Below are 18,796 nucleotides of genomic sequence, written 5' to 3'. Positions count from 1 at the left end.
TTATGGCTTCCGAGGCTGGTACCCCCTGAAGACGTCGGCTTCGGTGGTCATATTTTTATTTCCTTCGTTTTCTTTATTGCTATATTTTCTAGGATCAACCTATTCACTTTTCTTTTATATAGCAGTAAAATTAAAAAAAATTTTGATATCAAAAAAGTCAGCAAATGCACCACTTGTAAATATTGCAACTCTTTATTTTTCTTGAGCTTCATCATAAAGAAATTCAGAAATGAGATGTTAATCGTGCACTCAGTTTTGTATATGAGTCCGTAATGTGTTCAATGTTTTATTTGTAATCAGCGCATTCTGTCAGCAAAGATATAAATTTTCTTTCATCAAAAGTTAAATAAATGATCATTGGAACAATATATTTTCTTAAATTCAATTTACGCATTTTAGAGACATAACTGTATTTTAAAGACTTAAAATCAATTGTAGACATATAGGCCCACAATTGTCTTGTTAATTCTAAAATAAGACATTGATATTAATAATTAAATTGCAGCAATAATTTCACCTTATCTTTCGCTGTCATTGCAGGGTATCCTAAATTAGACTTACGGTTTTCAAAAGTTTATATCAAACAAACAGTTACGATTTTTAAAAAATGCTTGTAACAAATTATATGTCACGGGGCTTAAGTTTGTTCTCCATGGTATCTGATTTTAGTTCACAACTTTTTCAACAGATCGCACTGCAGATCGTAAATGTGTAAATCGGAAATCTTTTAATGAAAATTCTTCTGTGGTATTTAAAAAATACAGATTAAAAACGATTTAAAAAAAACGAACGATTAAAAAAAAAAGAATTAGTATTCATAAAACTTTTATTTCAATACAGTGGCACTGAGAGAACAAAATATAAAGAGCGCAAAAATAAATAAATCAACGTACCGCTCTGAATAAACGTACCGCTCGGATCTTCATTTTCGAAAGCACAGACTAAATAGTTCAAAGGGTTAACTTCAAATATGCTAATTAATTACGCACGCGATATTGTAAAATACGAAATCAGACACAAAAATGTTCTTTTTCTGAATAAGCATACCTTTTTTTAACAGATACGGATTTCTCACTCTCAAAATATAGGGGGTTGCCGCAATCTGGGAAATAGGGTTCCCATAGTTTTGTCAGGAGAGATCGATCCATAGTTTAGACCCCTTTTCGTTAATTTTACTTTTTACGTATTTCGTCATATCTTGATAACTTTTAAAAACGAATTGAAAAAAAATTATAAAATTCGTTTTTCCTAAAGAAGAAAAATTCGTGAATACTTATTATTTTATTTAATAATTATCGAAAACGAATTTTAATTGTAATGTATACAATTTTTTTAACATTATTCTAAAGTTAGTAACTTTTTATGACAAAATAAAAAATGGAGTTTTAAATATACGACTTATTAAAATCCTAATCAATAATTCCAAATTAATATCAACTAAATCAAGCATACCCAGCTACAAGACCTGCTGATAGATTGCCTCATTATTTCTCTTACATTTTTATGAAGTATTTTAGCTACATATTTTTTTTGAAATAGCTCAATTGTTTGTACAGAATATAGGACTGAATAAATCTTTGTCAAAAAAGGAATCTCTGCCAAATATAGCAAACCCAGTTGTGAGCTAGTAGGGATGGGGACTCGTACTAGTGACTCACTCCCTCCCCGTCTGCCGTAGCCTTGAAAACACCGAACTGCCTCCTGCACAAGCAAAAAGGGGAGGAGGGATTCATTTTTGTCTCATCCCTGACCTCACCCTACTCGGAAAAAAGAGGGATACCTTTTTATTTTTTATTTTCTCTCAGTTGCCCTTTTCCTACATCTATATACATCTCCACAATACAGTTTCGTAAACAACAGTGTTTATGAGGCATTTTCTGGCTAAATTTCCAGGCAACACTGTATTTCCAGGTGTGATGAGCGTCGTTATTGGGTTTGCCTTGACCTGAAATTATGTTAAAATGTTTGTTTGGAACTGAAAGAATATTTGAATCTCACTAGTAATACATCTAAAATTACCTTAGTATTGATGGATGATTGATAATTTTTCAAGGATTAATCCAGACGTTTTGTAAAAGGTCCTGTTTTCGGGATATGTCTACTGTTAATCTTGTAAATTTATTAAAATAGGGTTCTAATTTGTAATTTTGGGAAAAACCTCAAAGAATAGTATCTGTCAAGTATTATTGCTAAGGTCAGTTTTTTGTGAATTGTTGAAAAATCTGCTCATAATTTATTTCATTAAATCTAAAATTAGCGTAGAATTTTTTTCCCCTCCCCAAGTTCGACGGCTCTCAAAACTCTTGTGAGATGTTTACGTTGCTGTTGGCTGTAGTTTAGTTTCGTTCAAAACGGAATTAAACATGAAAAAAACCCAAAAAATCAGGGGGGGGAAACAACCAAAAAACAGTGCCTTTAGGGAATTGTTTTCAGATTATGAGCTAAGGAGGTCCTTAACTCTATTGTTGTTGTTGTCGTAAGCAAGGAGAGTGTAACTCGTGTTTTCCAGTGGCGCCATCTATGGCAAAGAATTTGATTTCTGCTACATCCTTACGTTACACCCGTAACTCCATTTTTTAAACTGAGTAATTTCTGAAGGGTCCGTTAATTTCTCCTAAATAGACCAATTGTACTACACGATATTCTCATTTTTCTTAAACTATCTCTATTTTGCTAAAAAAATGATATATATGATCTATATTTTAACCATGATTTTTGTTTTATAATGCATGAAACAAAAAGAGGCCTCAATGAACCATCACTTTATTACTTCGAAAATTTGGCTTTTTAATGATGATTTATTGGTGTTTTCTTACCCAATCTTCTCATTATAATAGTATTATCTTGTCCACAAAAAAAGAAAAAAATGACATTGACTGCCTTGATCTTTATACTCCATAAATAAAGTAAATACCTACTGATTTCGTCAATGGATCATTTAATAAACGATCTTCACGTTCTGTTTATTTCCGGTATTTTTCATGAAATTATTTAATTAATATAACATCAATCATAATAAATTGTTTTACTACAAGTTCAAATTTATAATCTCAATTTAGTGTAAAAATTTGACTACATCCGTATTAAAATTTCTATTTATTTTAGGTAGTACATAAAACATCACAAGAAGCCCCGAATTACCCTAGTGGTCTTCTATTCATTTTATATCCCCCCTTTTTTTGTGTTTCCCTTATTTTATTTCCCTTGGTTATGTTTCTCTGGTTTTCATTTTTTTCCTGACTAGGTTTAGTTTACATTACCCTTTAATTTCATTACACAGAGAAAGTGAATTAGGTGCAGTATAGCCGCATCGGGGTCACCGTTGTCATTAAACTTTATATTCAGTTCAATTCTCGATTATCGGAATAGATTGAAGCGATGTTATTTCCGAAATTAATTATGTCCTGACACTGTAAAATGTTATTATCTTTCTATTAAAATTTTATTCTCGGTTTATAATTGTATCTTTTTTGCAATGCTACACAACCTCGGAGTCTTATTTATTTAATTAATCATCATTAGTCACAAAGTCTTTGCTTGTACCCGTCAATTCAAAGTTTAAAAAAAACTAAAAAGTAATACAGAATTTTGGATAACTAGAGTCCGGATAATCGAGATTTCAAGGAAAGTACTGTCCTTATAAAACAAATCGCTAAACCGAATTACTAAGCTAATAAAAAATTTTTTTAAAAAAAAAGGGGGTAACATTGACTCAACTTACAATCTTACATATTAGATGTAAATCTCTTCTGTTACCTTCTCCCCAAATCGATATTCGTGGGCGGGCGAGAGCAAACTAATGCCCTTCCTCAAAGAGTTTCTAATTTTTTCAACAACCCCTCTTTCGTGTCAGCCACTCCTGCTAGTAACAACTCCGTTATTGATTCAGTGTTCAGTGGGTGCTAAAAAAGATCAATTATTACGAGGATCGCGGAAAAAGGCCCCGTCGAAAGGGGAAAATCTCACATGCAGACTACAGAAATAGACCCCTTGTCCCATAAATCTTCGGAATTTTTCCCCAGCACCTTTCCCTTTCGGATTTCTCTCCGCTTTTCTGTTTTTAGAAACATGAACTTCTTCCTGCCCCAACAATCGGATGGGGAAAAAGTGAGTCGATCTTCCATTGTTAAATTGGTTTATTTGATTGAGGTATTTTGAAATGACGAATAAAGTGGTGATTTGTCGGTGTCTCTCTCTCTCTCTAGTTTGTTGATTGATGTAAGTGATTTAATAATTAGTTTAGTGAATAATGAATTGTTAGTTTAATGAATAATGAAATTTTGTACACCAAATATATTTTAATTTTGAACTTCTATAAAGCCGTTAACGGCTCAACCTTTAAAATTTTTTAGTACTTTTTCAATCACATTTTTATTACACTTTTCTCACAGTCTTGCCTGGAATCTACAGCTAGATGTTATTACTGTCACAATCTCTAATATAGTATCCACCCTAAAGTATATGTATAATCTTAAATACAATCCAAAAGACAAGGGACTCCTGGATCAAGTATTGGGAGAAATTAGCCTTCGTGGAAGCATTTCCACGCATTTGCATGGAGAGGAAAACCACGAAAACCTCCCACGGTTAGCCTGGCGGCAAGATTGTTCTAACCCATGATGCGTCTACCACTGAAAATATTTTACGTCAGCACTGTGGCCGATGCGAGTCGGGTGCGGAATTCGTATCGACCAACCATCGCTCGGATTCAACCCCAAGTCACCTCATTAGGAGGCGAGCGTTCTATTCCCTGAGCCACCACTGCTCACGGTATTCTTATTGTAAATAACTTTATTGCTTTTAATTATAACATGATCTTTTGTTTCAATCTCGTTTATCGAAGTATAAAGAAGCATTTTACAGCGCTCGCTTAATATAATACTTAACCTGAGCACCTACGATGTTATTTTTATCGTAGATAATAATTATTTAATCATAATTATTGAATCATAACATAATCTTCTTGCTATCTTATTTACCTATATATATGTAGGAACATCACACCATGCTCGTCTAATATTGTGCCTACGTTGTTGTTTGAGCAAATAGCATAATTTTAAACAATATAACAAACTGTTTAGTATAAAAGTACCTACATACGTCNTCCAAAAGACAAGGGACTCCTGGATCAAGTATTGGGAGAAATTAGCCTTCGTGGAAGCATTTCCACGCATTTGCATGGAGAGGAAAACCACGAAAACCTCCCACGGTTAGCCTGGCGGCAAGATTGTTCTAACCCATGATGCGTCTACCACTGAAAATATTTTACGTCAGCACTGTGGCCGATGCGAGTCGGGTGCGGAATTCGTATCGACCAACCATCGCTCGGATTCAACCCCAAGTCACCTCATTAGGAGGCGAGCGTTCTATTCCCTGAGCCACCACTGCTCACGGTATTCTTATTGTAAATAACTTTATTGCTTTTAATTATAACATGATCTTTTGTTTCAATCTCGTTTATCTAAATATAAAGAAGCATTTCACCGCTTTCGATTAATATAATACTTAACCTGAGCACCTACGATGTTATTGTTACCTTAGATAATAATTATTTAATCATAATTATTTATTCATCTAGGAACATCACACCATGCTCGTCTAATATTGTACCTACGTTGTTTGAACAAATAGCATAATTTTAAACAATATAAGAAACTGTTTAGTATAAAAATACCTACGTGTCTTAAATTACAATAATTGTAATATTGGTTATTGTAGTAGCAAAAATTAATAAGTAAACAACGTGTCACATGTGTATTATTATAATTTTTGTTTTCAGTTTTTATAATTATTTTTTGTTCTCAAAATTGTTAACGATAAAAATCGTTTTATATTAGGCTTGTTTAAATCAATAAAAATATAAGCAGTGTTAAGAGAAGGAAATATTTATAAAAAGAATTAATTAAATCAACACATAAAAACCGAACAAAGCCCACCGAACATAACATCACTGATAAACTTGAGAGTTTTCCATAAATCTGGAAATATATTGCATCTTGACATTGCGAAACTCATTAGCATAACAAATAGTCCTTCATGGTTCGCGAAATAGCAACTACGCTTCAGTCATGCGGAAAGTAATGTCGTGGACAAATTTTAGACATTATTACATTAGAATTTTTGAACAAATTAGCATGCATTTTGTAATAAAAAATGTGTAAAAGTAAAACTTGATTCCTGATTATTTCATTGTTAGATTTTTGATGAGCAATTTTTTAAACTATTAGTTCGTTTATAAATTTTATTATTTATTATTATTACTTATTTATCAGAATAATAGGCATTTTACATTCCGAAGGTGGTATTTAAAATTATTGAATGTAGTGTTTGAGATAGACTTCAGTTGTATGCCTTGTCATACTATCCATTAATGATTTAGTTGTTTTAACAAGTGCAATTTATGTCTTATTTAGCTAGTTCATTCAATTTCAATAAGAAATTTTTAAAGATTTTTTTTAGAAACTGCATAACATGTAACATTTTGATACATATCTGTATACATTTTAATCTATTAATACCTATTTTAAAAAGTACTATTTTTTTCATTTACAAAAAAAAAAAAAAAATAATAATAACGAACATATAAAACTTATATGCTAAAATTAAGATTGTTTTGCATAAGACTTCTTTGCTCTAAAATAGGGAGAAAAAAAACTATGAATTATACAATTTAAATAAGTTTTTTTATTCAATAAATGCAGCGTTAAATCATTGTTTCGGTTTTGTACAGTATGTTTATTTGATTAAAAATTTTCTGTATATAGAAATATTATTAAATTGAAAGATCGATACTTAATGACGATGGATCACGATAATAAAACTCTGATATCGCCCAACATTACTCTTTACCCGATTAAATAGTAATTGATGATTTTATACAAATCAAATTTGTATATTTTTCTAAAGTGAGGCGAATAATTTCATCTACTAACAGAGAATATCTTTTTCAATATTTTTTTTAATAATGAATAATGCCACACTCAGTTAATTCCCCCCGCTTCTGGGTGACATTGACCTTTTCATCTAGAAAAACTTGCGCATTAAGCAATCCTTATCCGCATTTCAAACTCGATTGAATTAGCTTTGCTTCTGCAACGCTACTTATTTATACAAAACAATAATATAAAGAACTGTACAACTTATTTGGAAAACTTTTATAAATATTATTTTCTCAAAAAAGTTATAGCATAGAAATTATAAACGAATTGAAATGCTAATTGAAATTCTTTGCTTTTATTTTTTAATTGTTATGAATTTTTCAATTGTTCCTATCAAGCTATGATTAAAACACATGTAATTCAGGGATATATTTGAAGACGTTAGTAACTGGTTTGTGCTAAAAAAAAATTAATCAAATCATTTAAGAAAACAATATGAGCTGCCATTTTTTTTATACATATACTTTTTAAATACACAATTAGTTGTAATTTGTCATTTAATAATCTCTGTAATTTGTCATTCTAAAATCTGATTTTGTTGATATGAAACTGAAGTATAATTAGTTTAATTTTAGTTGGCATTAAAAGTGAGTTAATCGTGGAAGTCGGGTTGTTCAGTCATACTATAAAGCAGTATTATGATTATTTATCTCTGAAACAATTAAAGTATTGATCTCCTCTTTCTGCGGCTATCTTATGTGGTACATCGTCTGCATCACAACATTTTTATATAGCACGCAAAATTTTTTACGGGATAAACTAAAAAAGAAGCTCGAACTCTTTGGCAAAATGTACATATAATCGTACTTTTTTTCTTCTTTTTTCTAATTCTAGTCATTTTTATGTTGATTCTAGACAATTTTTTTTAAAAAACTGGATTTCATAGAAGTTGAAGTTATTTGGTTCCAGTTTCGACGTCTGTGGTTTTTGTGGTCGGTTCCTAGAAAAATGTTCTCTGCATTTTTACTGTTTTCTTGGTAAAAAAGCGTGAGAGACACTGTTATTTTCTGCTATGTAATTTTTACAGGAGAAAAATTCCTTTGAGGAGAAGTTTTTTTTTAAAAAAAAGCTGGCTGGCCGTTGTTTTTTATATATTTATATAACTTTATATATTTATATTTTTACTACAGCAATTACAAATAATTAGCATTGAGCTATAGATATTTGAGTTCTATTATTCTTCATTTTTAAATTCAGTATATCTAGACTGTATAAGTTAAAAAATCGTCATTAATTGAAAAGTTTGATTAAAAAAATTCCGTACTGTATTACATTTTATCAACTAAAAATAGTTATTTTCATACAGCTAACTTATATTATTATCTGTTCGAAGCAAAAAAATAAATAAACGAATAAATTTTAATTATTTTAAATCCTGACAATCAGAATCACGATTTAGATACAATAATTTCAAAGCACCTAATTAAATAAGGATTTAATTATTTGTGTAAATTTAACAACATGCTGAATTACACATTCGTGAAGAAAAAATCGAATTAGAGCTTATTTATTTTTAAAAATTATGCATTTAACATTTTCGGATTCGTAAACATGACGTAAAAAGAGACGACTTGTTCGACGTCAAAAACTATCAAAATTATTTCTCCTTAATTTTGTAATTTATTATTGTCACGCTTAAGTTTAAAAACAGATTTTAAAAGAAATTTACAAAACAAGTTCTTTAAATCCCTCTGACCATGATTACGACGCAATAATTTCTAAGCTAAAAATACCTAATTAAATGATGTTAAATGATGGTTTAGTTATTTGTGTAAATTAAATAAATTGTTGAATTATACTATTTTAAAGTCTGATTTCATGAAAAGGGTTTATCCAAAGAAATAATAAAAGTGTAAATTATTATATTTCAAAATAAACTAATAAATAAAATTAGATAACGTGGATAAAAATAACTTTAAACTGGTAAGTCATAGTTTTCCATTCGTTGTATGTAAAATAATTTGCAGGTAGTCATCATCATCTTTGGTGACACGACAGCCCAGGTTGGGCCTTGGTTTCTTTGCAAGATTTTTCAGTCCACTCTTTTGCACATACAATGGAATGGGTATATAAGTTCATTGCCGGTGATATACGCATTTCAGTTATAATAATTTAACTATGTGTTTAATGACTTTTAAAACATCTTAAATGCGTAGTTAAGGCTAGCCAATGAAGAAAGACTGGTTCTGTCCAAAGAAACTTATAATAATTTTTCTTTCTTTCATGTATTCTGATCTAAACTAATTTACTCACTTGATTAGATATAAATAATGTTTAAAAATAATGTTTCGCTAATAATGTCTCGCTATCTTCAAAGTCTTAGGATGTTTAACTTGAACAAAAATAACAGTGATTTTATTAACTCAGTGATTAGTTAGTAATAATTAAATAATTTTTTAAACATTTTAGTTAAAAAAAATATCAACTATTTTAGCTACATTATGGTTTCTAAGTAGTATTATGTACTCTTACTTAATTTTTATCAGATAATATAGCTTATAAATATAAAGAAAATATAAAGAGAAAAAAAAATTTAAAAAAAAAAAAAAATTGGCTATGTACACCCAGGGTCAAAACATAATTCGATGTAAATAAGCATAACTTTCTTCTCAGCTCAATAATTCAGAAATCTTTCACTCTAAATTATTCTTGTAGGAATGTTAAAAGTTTCATTTAATTGCACTTAAATTATACCTTAGTTTTTTAAAATAAACTTAAAGAGATTTGTCTTAAAAATTGTAATATTTTAATAAAAATCTTATCTTAAACTTTTTAAATGGAAGTGTGACAGTTTAAAAATGCTCGCCAAAGTTACAGTGCTAAACGAACTTCCCACAAGGTAATAAAAACCACTTATTACCCATTTCGTGAAAATATCTCTACTTAAAGAAAATGCACAACAAAAAATACATTTGGCGAGATAAATCCCATTAGAACGTCGCGCGCAGTAGTTAAAAAGAGAAGAGGAAAAAAAAAGGAAGGAAACAAAAGAAATTACAAAAGCAGGAAGTGCCTTCTTTCGCTAAAAACATGGTTGCCCACCTCACCTGTGCGCCGGCGTCCAATAATCCTCAAACAAAATAAGCAACAAAGAGATTGGACTAAAAAATGTGATGAAAAAATTCTTAAGGATGTACCGATAGATGGCAGCACACTCTGATTGCTTTAAAACTATGGAGACAAAAGAGCGACCCTGCCTGCGGTTTTGAACCGAAACGTTTTGGAGAGTTCCGGTTTGGTTTCATTCAAGGTCGATATACGCTCGCGGTGAGTTGTTCACTCGCTCCTCCCGACTTTCGGTCTTTTTTGTTGTGATTTGGGAGTGTTTGGCGTGATGATTCTCTGCCACACGGTTTTGATTGGTATCGCCAATTGATGCATTGATCGATGGATGATAAGTTGAAACTGTGGTGTTTTTTTTATCAATAAACTCCAGTTGCGTGTCATTTGAAAACTGTTTATCGTTTCTTTTGTAAACGTGCTTGCCGCGTTTTTGTTCAGTGATATAATACAGAAAATGTTCTTTGGATAAATGCCTAAACGAAAATTAAATGTGTCTAAACAGAGAAAGGTAAGTACTTAATGAGTTATAAAATGTTTTTATTTTTAAAAGTCTACTATTATAAAGATAATAATTAAAAGCATTTGTCAGTTTTTAAGTAAATCAAAAAATTAAAAACTAAACAATAAAGCTCAGAATTGAAAATGTATAACTAATAATATAATAAACATCAAGTGTGTTTTTTTTTTTTTACTTCATTTATAAAAAAAAAATAATTTTTTTTTTGTTTTTGTTTATTATTATATCTACAAATATCCAGATGTCTTTTTATTTGTAAAAAAATTATCAAGAAATATCCAGTTTTTCTCTGTTAGTCTTCTTAATTACTCCAACAAAGCGATTAACCAATTTAAAATACTATCTAAAAAGAGTGTTATTTGAATGAATTATTTGCCTTTTGTTGCAGTAAAGTTGAACCATTTGGATATATAAAATTTCATAGGAAACATTTTTATTTAATATTTTCTTAAACAATAACTAGTTTTTTGCAAGCATTTTAATGTGATATTTTTCTCTCTGAATAAAAAAATTAGAAAAATTTACGAGACAATTTTAAATGTTAAAATGTTTAAATGTTAAAAATTTTAACATGTTAATTTTTCAGAAAGATTTTCAGCATAAGGAATCGATAAACAAAACAATGTTTATGAAGTATTTGCTTTCATAATTGATTTTAAGCACAAAGCTTTGGTTTTTATTATATTTTTTTATCATTTATATGAGGAAAATAAAATTATTAAAATTTCTTTTAGAGAGTGATTAATTTGAAATATTCTGCCAACGGATCAAAAATTAATTTGACTTAATTCTTTATACTAAATAATAATCTTAATACATATAATAAATATTCTACCCGTTTTTTTCCTTACATCTCTAATTTTTTGATCAGGGAAAAAACAGCTCACAGTGTTCAGCTAATGTATAGAGGTTAATTTAAAAGTTCTGTAATTAAATCGTTCTTTTAGAAATTGAAAAGATTTTTTACGAAAATTAAACATTCTCTGTATTATTATGCAATTATATAAATATTGTTAATTATATTGGAAATATCAATATCATTTCACTAAATTATCACTAAACGTTTTTATGGAATAAATGATAAAATTGTAAAACTGACTTTATTTGTTGGGAGGGGGGTGGAGAAGAGTTAGGAGAATCTCGGTTAAGAGCAAGCGCGTTACTCGCTCCCTCGTTTATTTTGGTCACTTATCTGACTTTCACCCCGTTATCGAACTGTCGAATTTAAATATTAACACCTGTAATTTAAGACCTTATATCGTTCAATTACTCGGCGAGCTCTACGGTTAATTGGCTATTAAATGGCTGAGAAAACTGGTTTGCCGCCAACCTATAATCTTATCAATTAATAAGCTCAAGAAGATTAAATGCGACACGATGAAATTGAATCTGTTTTTATTTGAATCTGTTATTATTATGTCGATACTAAAGTTTTGCCACTGAAATTGTTATTTTAATCATGATCAAAATGAATTCTTTTTCGTTTTAAGACACAATACATTATATTTTGGGGTATTTTGGATAAAAAAAACCTCTTAAAGAGTTAAGTTTTATGTATTCTTTTAGCGGTTTTATAAAATGAAGATAATCGTTTTAACAAATCGTCTGAGATTTGAACTAAAATCGATTTATTGTTTTGTGACTAATCCCGTAGTAACTTTCACTTTCATTATGATCAAACGATTTTTCTTAACACATTCAGTGCTTTCCTTCTCTCTTCAGAAGTGACGAACGAATGTGGAACATATATATCAAAATTAATATTCTTTTTTCTTAGTTTATTTAAGTAAAATTAAAAATTTATCTTTCAGAAGAACTCTAAGCTTTATTTTCAGAGTTATTTAACTGTAACCAAATCGAATTTATTTCACCAAATTTTAAATGACTGCCAGGGTGATATTTTCTAAAGTATACCTACGTTAAAAATAAATTATTTGCTGAAAAAAATGGATACAAATTATTTGTAATTAAAATTGAATGTAGACGGGCGTAAGGCATCGAGGGTCCCAAGATGCAAGTACTTGAATAGATTTACTAGGCACTCTTTATTTTTTTCTTCCTTTTTATGGGCTAATTGTTCTTTATTATTATATTTCGGTTCATTTTATTTTATTCATTGTAAATTATTGAATATATTTAAGCTATGAGATATATTTAAAAACAATTTAGCGAAACTGGATGGTAGATTAATAGACAAGAAACTACACTGGTTTTGACGCCGAGAGCCATTCGATTTCTATGTTGGATTTCCCTTAAAAGATTACAAATATAATTTACAAACATAATTTTTTTATATTTGAATGAATGGAACACTATTTAATTAAATTCCTATTAAACAGAGTTCATTAATATTGATAAATTAAAAATTATTATTTTGTTTTTAATCAATAGAATCTGTCATCAGAAAATTTCATGTAGTTTTAAAATACTGAAACTTTTCTCTTTGTTGCATCATTATAGGTTATGCTTTTCATATTTCCCTTATTTTGTTTTACATTTTTTTAATAAGTACTTAATAGCGATTTGTTTATAAAGTAGTGAGAAAACTTAACTTTTATGTTCTATATTAAATTTTAATGTTTAAATTATTCTTGTGATGCTTATCAGCAAAGAATCGCACTAAGTTTTTTGCATTTCATCCAATATTTTTAATTTCCTCTGGATTTTTCCTGTTACTTTCTGAGAGAGATAGGTTTCTTCCAGAAAAAATCACCCTGATTTAAATTATTGTTCTACAAGGATTGTGTATCTAATTAAAGTTTAATTTGTATCGTGAGAACTAAATTTACCTTCGAATTTTTATTATTAATATCATTTTTATTTTATAACCCAATCCTAACCTAGCTCTTACATCCGAACATTACCTAATATTTCCCCTATCTTTAATCTTTACCCATCACTTTTTAACACTCTGCAAAATGCTTTTTAAAATTGGCATCGTATTATTAACTTTAATTAATTAATGGTTTATTAGAAATTTAATTAAACCCTGCAAAATTCTTTAGAAAACAAATATATTGATTCTTGTGACTAAATGCGTATTTACAAGTGATTCAAATAATTTTAAACTAGTTCAGACCGGATAGTTTATGTTCTTGCCTCCTTTTTGTACTCTCACACTAATTTCTAGTTAAGCCAACAGGCTAAAATTTTATTTGCTTAAGTTTATACTTTTCTTATAATACTTATTGCTAAACTATTGTACTTTTTTCTGTTACTTTAAAAGAAGGGTTTATATTTTTTGAGAAATAGTGCAATGCAGGACAAAATGGGAACTTAAGGGGAAAAAATCTAATTTTTTCCCCATATTTGTGATAAGGTCCCTTATCTCTCTCAGTTTATAACAAATATTTTATACTTATACAAAAAGAATACTAATAAAGGAATGACTTCAAATTTTATTGGTTTTTTTTTATCCTTTAAATGAGAAACTGGTAAAGATCATATTTAATTGGGGGGGGGGACTGTTGCCAATCGCCTAAATGATATATTGTATTGAAACCACCTCCGAAGCGTATTCTGGTTTAATTTTTCAAGTAAATATAAGCCTTAATAAATCTCGATATTAGTATGGGGCAAATAGTGAATGTTAAATAATGTGTGTACTACTTGGGAGTTAGAATTATTTCTTTTTAAATGACATCAAACGACTTATGTGCAACGAAGACGATAACCAATTTATATCTAAAGCTTTATCAAAGATATTATTCGATAAATATAATTTAGTGAAAATTTCTACATAATGTACCTAATGTAATGTATAATGATGTACCTACAAAAAATAGCAGAAGACTGAAATTTCAAATTAAAAAAAAATATTCTTGTGGAGAATATAACATTAAGATACAACTATTTTAAGTTTGATTTTTTTCACTATCATAAAAAATATTTCAATCGACTTTTTTTGTTTTTTTAGTAGTCCATCTGTGTTCAAGTTTATTGATTCAAAAGATTTTAATGTTCTAGACATTTAAAGAGGCATATTTATAATGTAACTGCATAAACTTTTTAGCTAGTGATAAATTGAACTGATATCCACGAATAATTGTTGCGCAATGGACAAGACAGGGTTAGATATGAGTCAGTTTGTCGGGATGAATTTCTAAGTTAGTTTAATAGCAACAGCAGCTAGAGTATATGCTATGCTAATTATAAGCTGATTAAAATATTAAAGGATTTAAATTGGGTAAACAATATAACAAAAATAAGAAAAACACTACGGCCTTATGAACCTTTAGAACCTTACACAGAAAAAAAAAAGTTTGGTACAACTCAGTTTGTTTACTTAAATCCTCTGGCAACAATTACAATTGAAAACATTTTATTCTAATTTTAGTTTGCCATTGATAATAAATATTATATGTTATTATGTTTAAGAAAGATGAGCTTAAGAAAATTAGCTTTATATTATTTAAGAATATCCAGAAGCTTTTTATATCTTGTTCTCACAGATTGGCTGATTATATGCAAAAGCGACACCACACTCAAATCTATGGAAGGAATGGTATTAAAGGAAACTTTCTTTTCAGAAATTGAGCTTAATAACCACGAGGAAAAATTTAGAATCAGCTTGGGAAATTTTAGAATTTAATCAAAATTTTCTCTGCTGCTGAAGAAACGGTAGGATAAAAAAAAATCTTGAACAGTGAATTTTTTGACAAAACACTGCCTGATTAGAAGAATTAAAGTTAATCTGGGTGAAATCAATTAATGTTAATTAGAAAATTTTTTTTACTCACTGCTCTTTCTGGAAAAAGATTTGGTAGAATAATAAACGGTAAAATGGTTCTATATTTGGTAATTTTAGTGTTTTCAATACTTCCTTTAAACTTTTGATAAAATTAAGCAGTACAGAAACATTAAGTTAGCTTAGTTATCAGAAAAGATTATAACAGAGGCACGAGAAATAGGTGGGAGTGTTAGACGGAAACACATCAGAACTAGTTCAAATGCTTCTGCGATGGACTATGCTTTGGGTAAAATTAAGAAAGCTTAAGCATCAATACGACTATCATTAAAGCTCAAATAGCAATTTTTTTTACAAGATTGATATTGGATAAATAAGTTGCTAAAGACAGGAACTTATTACTTTTCATTCATAAAAATTGCAATTAAAACAAAATTATATGAATTACTTGTAAACACGCATTTTTGCCACAGGAATTTTTACAATTACTTCATTCAAAATTGTCCAAGTTTTATTGCAGTTAAATCAAAATTTTGAGAAGAACTTTTAGGAATCTTAATAAAACCTAAGGAACAAAAAACAACGTAATTGGTAGTAAATTTAAAAAGCTTGCTGTTAAATTATTAAAAGTGGAATTTAAAGATTTACAACTGGAAAGTTGCTAGTTTATTCGCAATTTCCGGTGTTAAATTAAGGGACATGCCTTCAATTTGGTTTAGAAATAAAAATAATGTTAATAATAAAAAAAACTAGAATGTAAATATAGTTCCCATAATAAAGATTAACTCAATTTTTAATCAGGCATATAATCCTCATATGGAATGATAATTTAGATCAGGGTTAAGATTTCTTTCTGAAACTTATTTCTTTAAAGACACTAAAAGTAACTGGAAAAAAAGAAGAAAAAAACCAGAAGAAATTGGTTAAACTGAAAAAAATTAATTTCTTTAAGTTGTACGCATTCTTCATTTGTTAGTAAATCAGTGTTAAAGCTGCTAGTGTCCACTTTATTAAAACGTGTGAATAACTGTATTATTTGATAGGCTGTATTTAACAACAAAAAAAAACTAAATTTTTGCTTCTTTATGAATTAAATTTTAAAGTAATTTTTCTTTCCTGGTCCCTTTTTGTGAATTGATTTTATTGACAACGCTTAAATTATGTGATACATGCAAGTTCTCTAGTCGTCAAAAAAAAATTTTTTTAATTTTTTTTTTATATCTTTTGTCTGAAACATTTTATACAGTATGCAAACATTTTATATAGTATGCAAAAATTTCTTTTCTAGTTCACTGAAATTTTGATCGAGGTATCGAGGAGAAAATAGTAAAGCTATAGAAAAATTTCGGTTGATTGTCTTTAAAGTATCGAATAATATTATTCTTATTAGTTGCAGATATCTGCGGCAAAATCTCTAACCTATATTTAACAATTTTTAATAGCGAAATTTTTTAAAACATTTTTTTTAATTAAACGTCTAGAATAATATGCCGAAAGAAATTTAATTTCTGAAGAAATCGTGTGTCTTCAATTTGTATTTTTTGGGAAAATATTTTCACAAAGTCATCTCAGTAGTACCACAGAAAAGCTATTCATACTTTTTTTTCCCTTTTTTACGAAATAAAATAGAATTAAATTCTCTACAGTGTAGAATGGTTACTTTCAATTATTTTTATTAACTTTAATAATTCATTTTCCAAAAAAAAAAAATCCTTTTCTGAAAATATATTGATCGAAATCGGAAAATCATTTGAATAAATTATTATAAACTTACAGTTAAGAGAAGAAATAAAATATTGATTTCTCGAGTTTATCAAGGTAGCGTCTTCTTAAGATAAATAAATAATACGGTAAAAAAATTACAAAAATGCGATTAATACTTATCAACTGGTAAATACTGATACTATTTTTAGGGTGGTTGAGAAAATAAACAAACTACAAAAGCCGATCGCATAGCAAGAAAAAGCTCCCCCACCTCGTCTTATCCAAGCAAATACCACTTAAAAGAGTTATCAATGAAAAGGTTCTTTACAAACTCAACCGAACCAAACAACCCTTTCCCATCCCTACCAGAAAATGAAAGAGCCACCTTCGGCGTCGAAAAACGAGTGCAACGATATAATTCTGCCTCATAAAGGCATAAGCGCAAGAGGCAAAACCCCCGCCAACTGTTTGCTCAGTCCAGAGCTGACGGTAAATAGCGATCAGGAGCCAAGTTTGGCGATGCTGCTAACTTGTCGAGCGGCTGCTCGATCTGTTAACATAGTCGTCAGTCAGTCTCTAATAGCCTATGGCGATCGGCAGTCTGCAAAGGGGCAGAGATGATATGGACAGTTCCTTATGCCTCTGCTTCTCGGACCCGTGTACGTGCAATATGGAGAAATATGAGTAAGTGGGCATTTTTATTGCATTTAGCTGCTAAAAATTGAAATTCTTAAATTTCTGTTTGCAAGACCACATTTGATGGAGATCTTGATATGGTACCTCTGTCGCCATCTAGTGTTCACAAAGCCAAACTTTTCACGTTTATCGATTTTGGTTGTCAGTTCACTCTTGTTTGTAAAGGTACTGAGATATTTTTTTCTTTTACTTTTTTTATAGCTATAGATTTTATTTTTTGCGCTCCTTCTCTATTACGAATTTATTCGCCGGTAACTTCGTTTTCAGTACATTGAAAACGATGATCGCTAATGTTTATTAGCCCTTTTTTTTTAGACGCATTGCGAGAAAGTTTTTTACCCCTGAAGACTTTTTCTAAATAACATATTTATATTAAATGTTTGATTTTTTTTTTCGAAATGATAAAATATTTTTTTAAAAACAAATTCCATTTAAAATTATTTTATATTTCATTTACATAATTTATACCCTCAAATTAGCATAAATTGTTTATTATTATTATTACGTATTTTTAAAATAGTATATTTTTTATATCATTTACATAGTTATTATGATTTTTAATAATAGTCTTATAGGAATTATTAAATCATATTATTACAATTAATAAAATAAATAAATTGAAATAAAATGCCTATATTGTATTTAAAATTTGCAGACTTTTGATTGCAAATATTAACTGTTATAAGAAATATAATTGTTTCTTCATTATCGATAAAATTCATTCTGCCTTTTTATTTTATAGTAACTTGATCTTCCTATTGTGAAATAATATTCTACTATAATTTTAATCTGCTGCATTTTGTTAATTAAGTTGACTTTTAAAATTATTATTTTACAGTCGGAAAATATTTAATTAAAGCTCCCTGATAATATTTCATAATTAAAATTTTGTTCATATTTCATATATATGTCCTGATTAGTATGTATGTCTATTTAAATTGTTTATGAATGAATAATTTTAAATGAGTTAAAAATATTAATATACATTTGTCAAAAGGGATATATTTTAGTTATTGTGTGGTGTTTTATAAAAATTTTACTTTTTTTTTTATAATGTAACTAATATTAACAAATTTAAATCTTAACAGTATTTGTATTAGTTATATAATTGTTTTCTGTTTTCATCAATTACCTCATGTTGTTCAGGCATCCTTCCCCTGAATTTTCATCTATAAAACTAACAATTGGGTT

General features: G+C 28.8%; 1 protein-coding gene across 18 annotated transcripts in view; it reads left to right on the top strand.

The window, feature by feature from the left end:
• Nucleotides 1-18,796, top strand: part of LOC107437528 (zinc finger MIZ domain-containing protein 1) — a 153,289-nt gene that overhangs the window by 104,839 nt on the left and 29,654 nt on the right. For 4 of the 18 annotated variants that reach the window (XM_071186683.1, XM_016049579.3, XM_016049588.3 and 1 more), the window contains exon 1: nucleotides 11,488-17,593. The exons of 8 other annotated variants lie outside the window; for them this stretch is intronic. In XM_071186683.1, coding sequence (XP_071042784.1) covers nucleotides 17,496-17,593 — 98 coding nt within the window. In that variant the 5' untranslated portion in view covers nucleotides 11,488-17,495. Of the gene's footprint in view, nucleotides 1-8,339; nucleotides 10,510-11,487; nucleotides 17,771-18,796 lie in introns of those variants that run through there. 6 more of the 18 variants (XM_071186689.1, XM_016049602.3, XM_016049610.3 and 3 more) reach the window with 5 other exon arrangements.

Source organism: Parasteatoda tepidariorum, chromosome 10, assembly GCF_043381705.1.
Source record: "Parasteatoda tepidariorum isolate YZ-2023 chromosome 10, CAS_Ptep_4.0, whole genome shotgun sequence".
NCBI classification, from domain to species: Eukaryota; Metazoa; Arthropoda; class Arachnida; order Araneae; family Theridiidae; genus Parasteatoda; species Parasteatoda tepidariorum.
The sequence above is the reverse complement of the archived record's forward strand: the minus strand, read 5'-3'. Positions and strand labels throughout refer to the sequence as shown.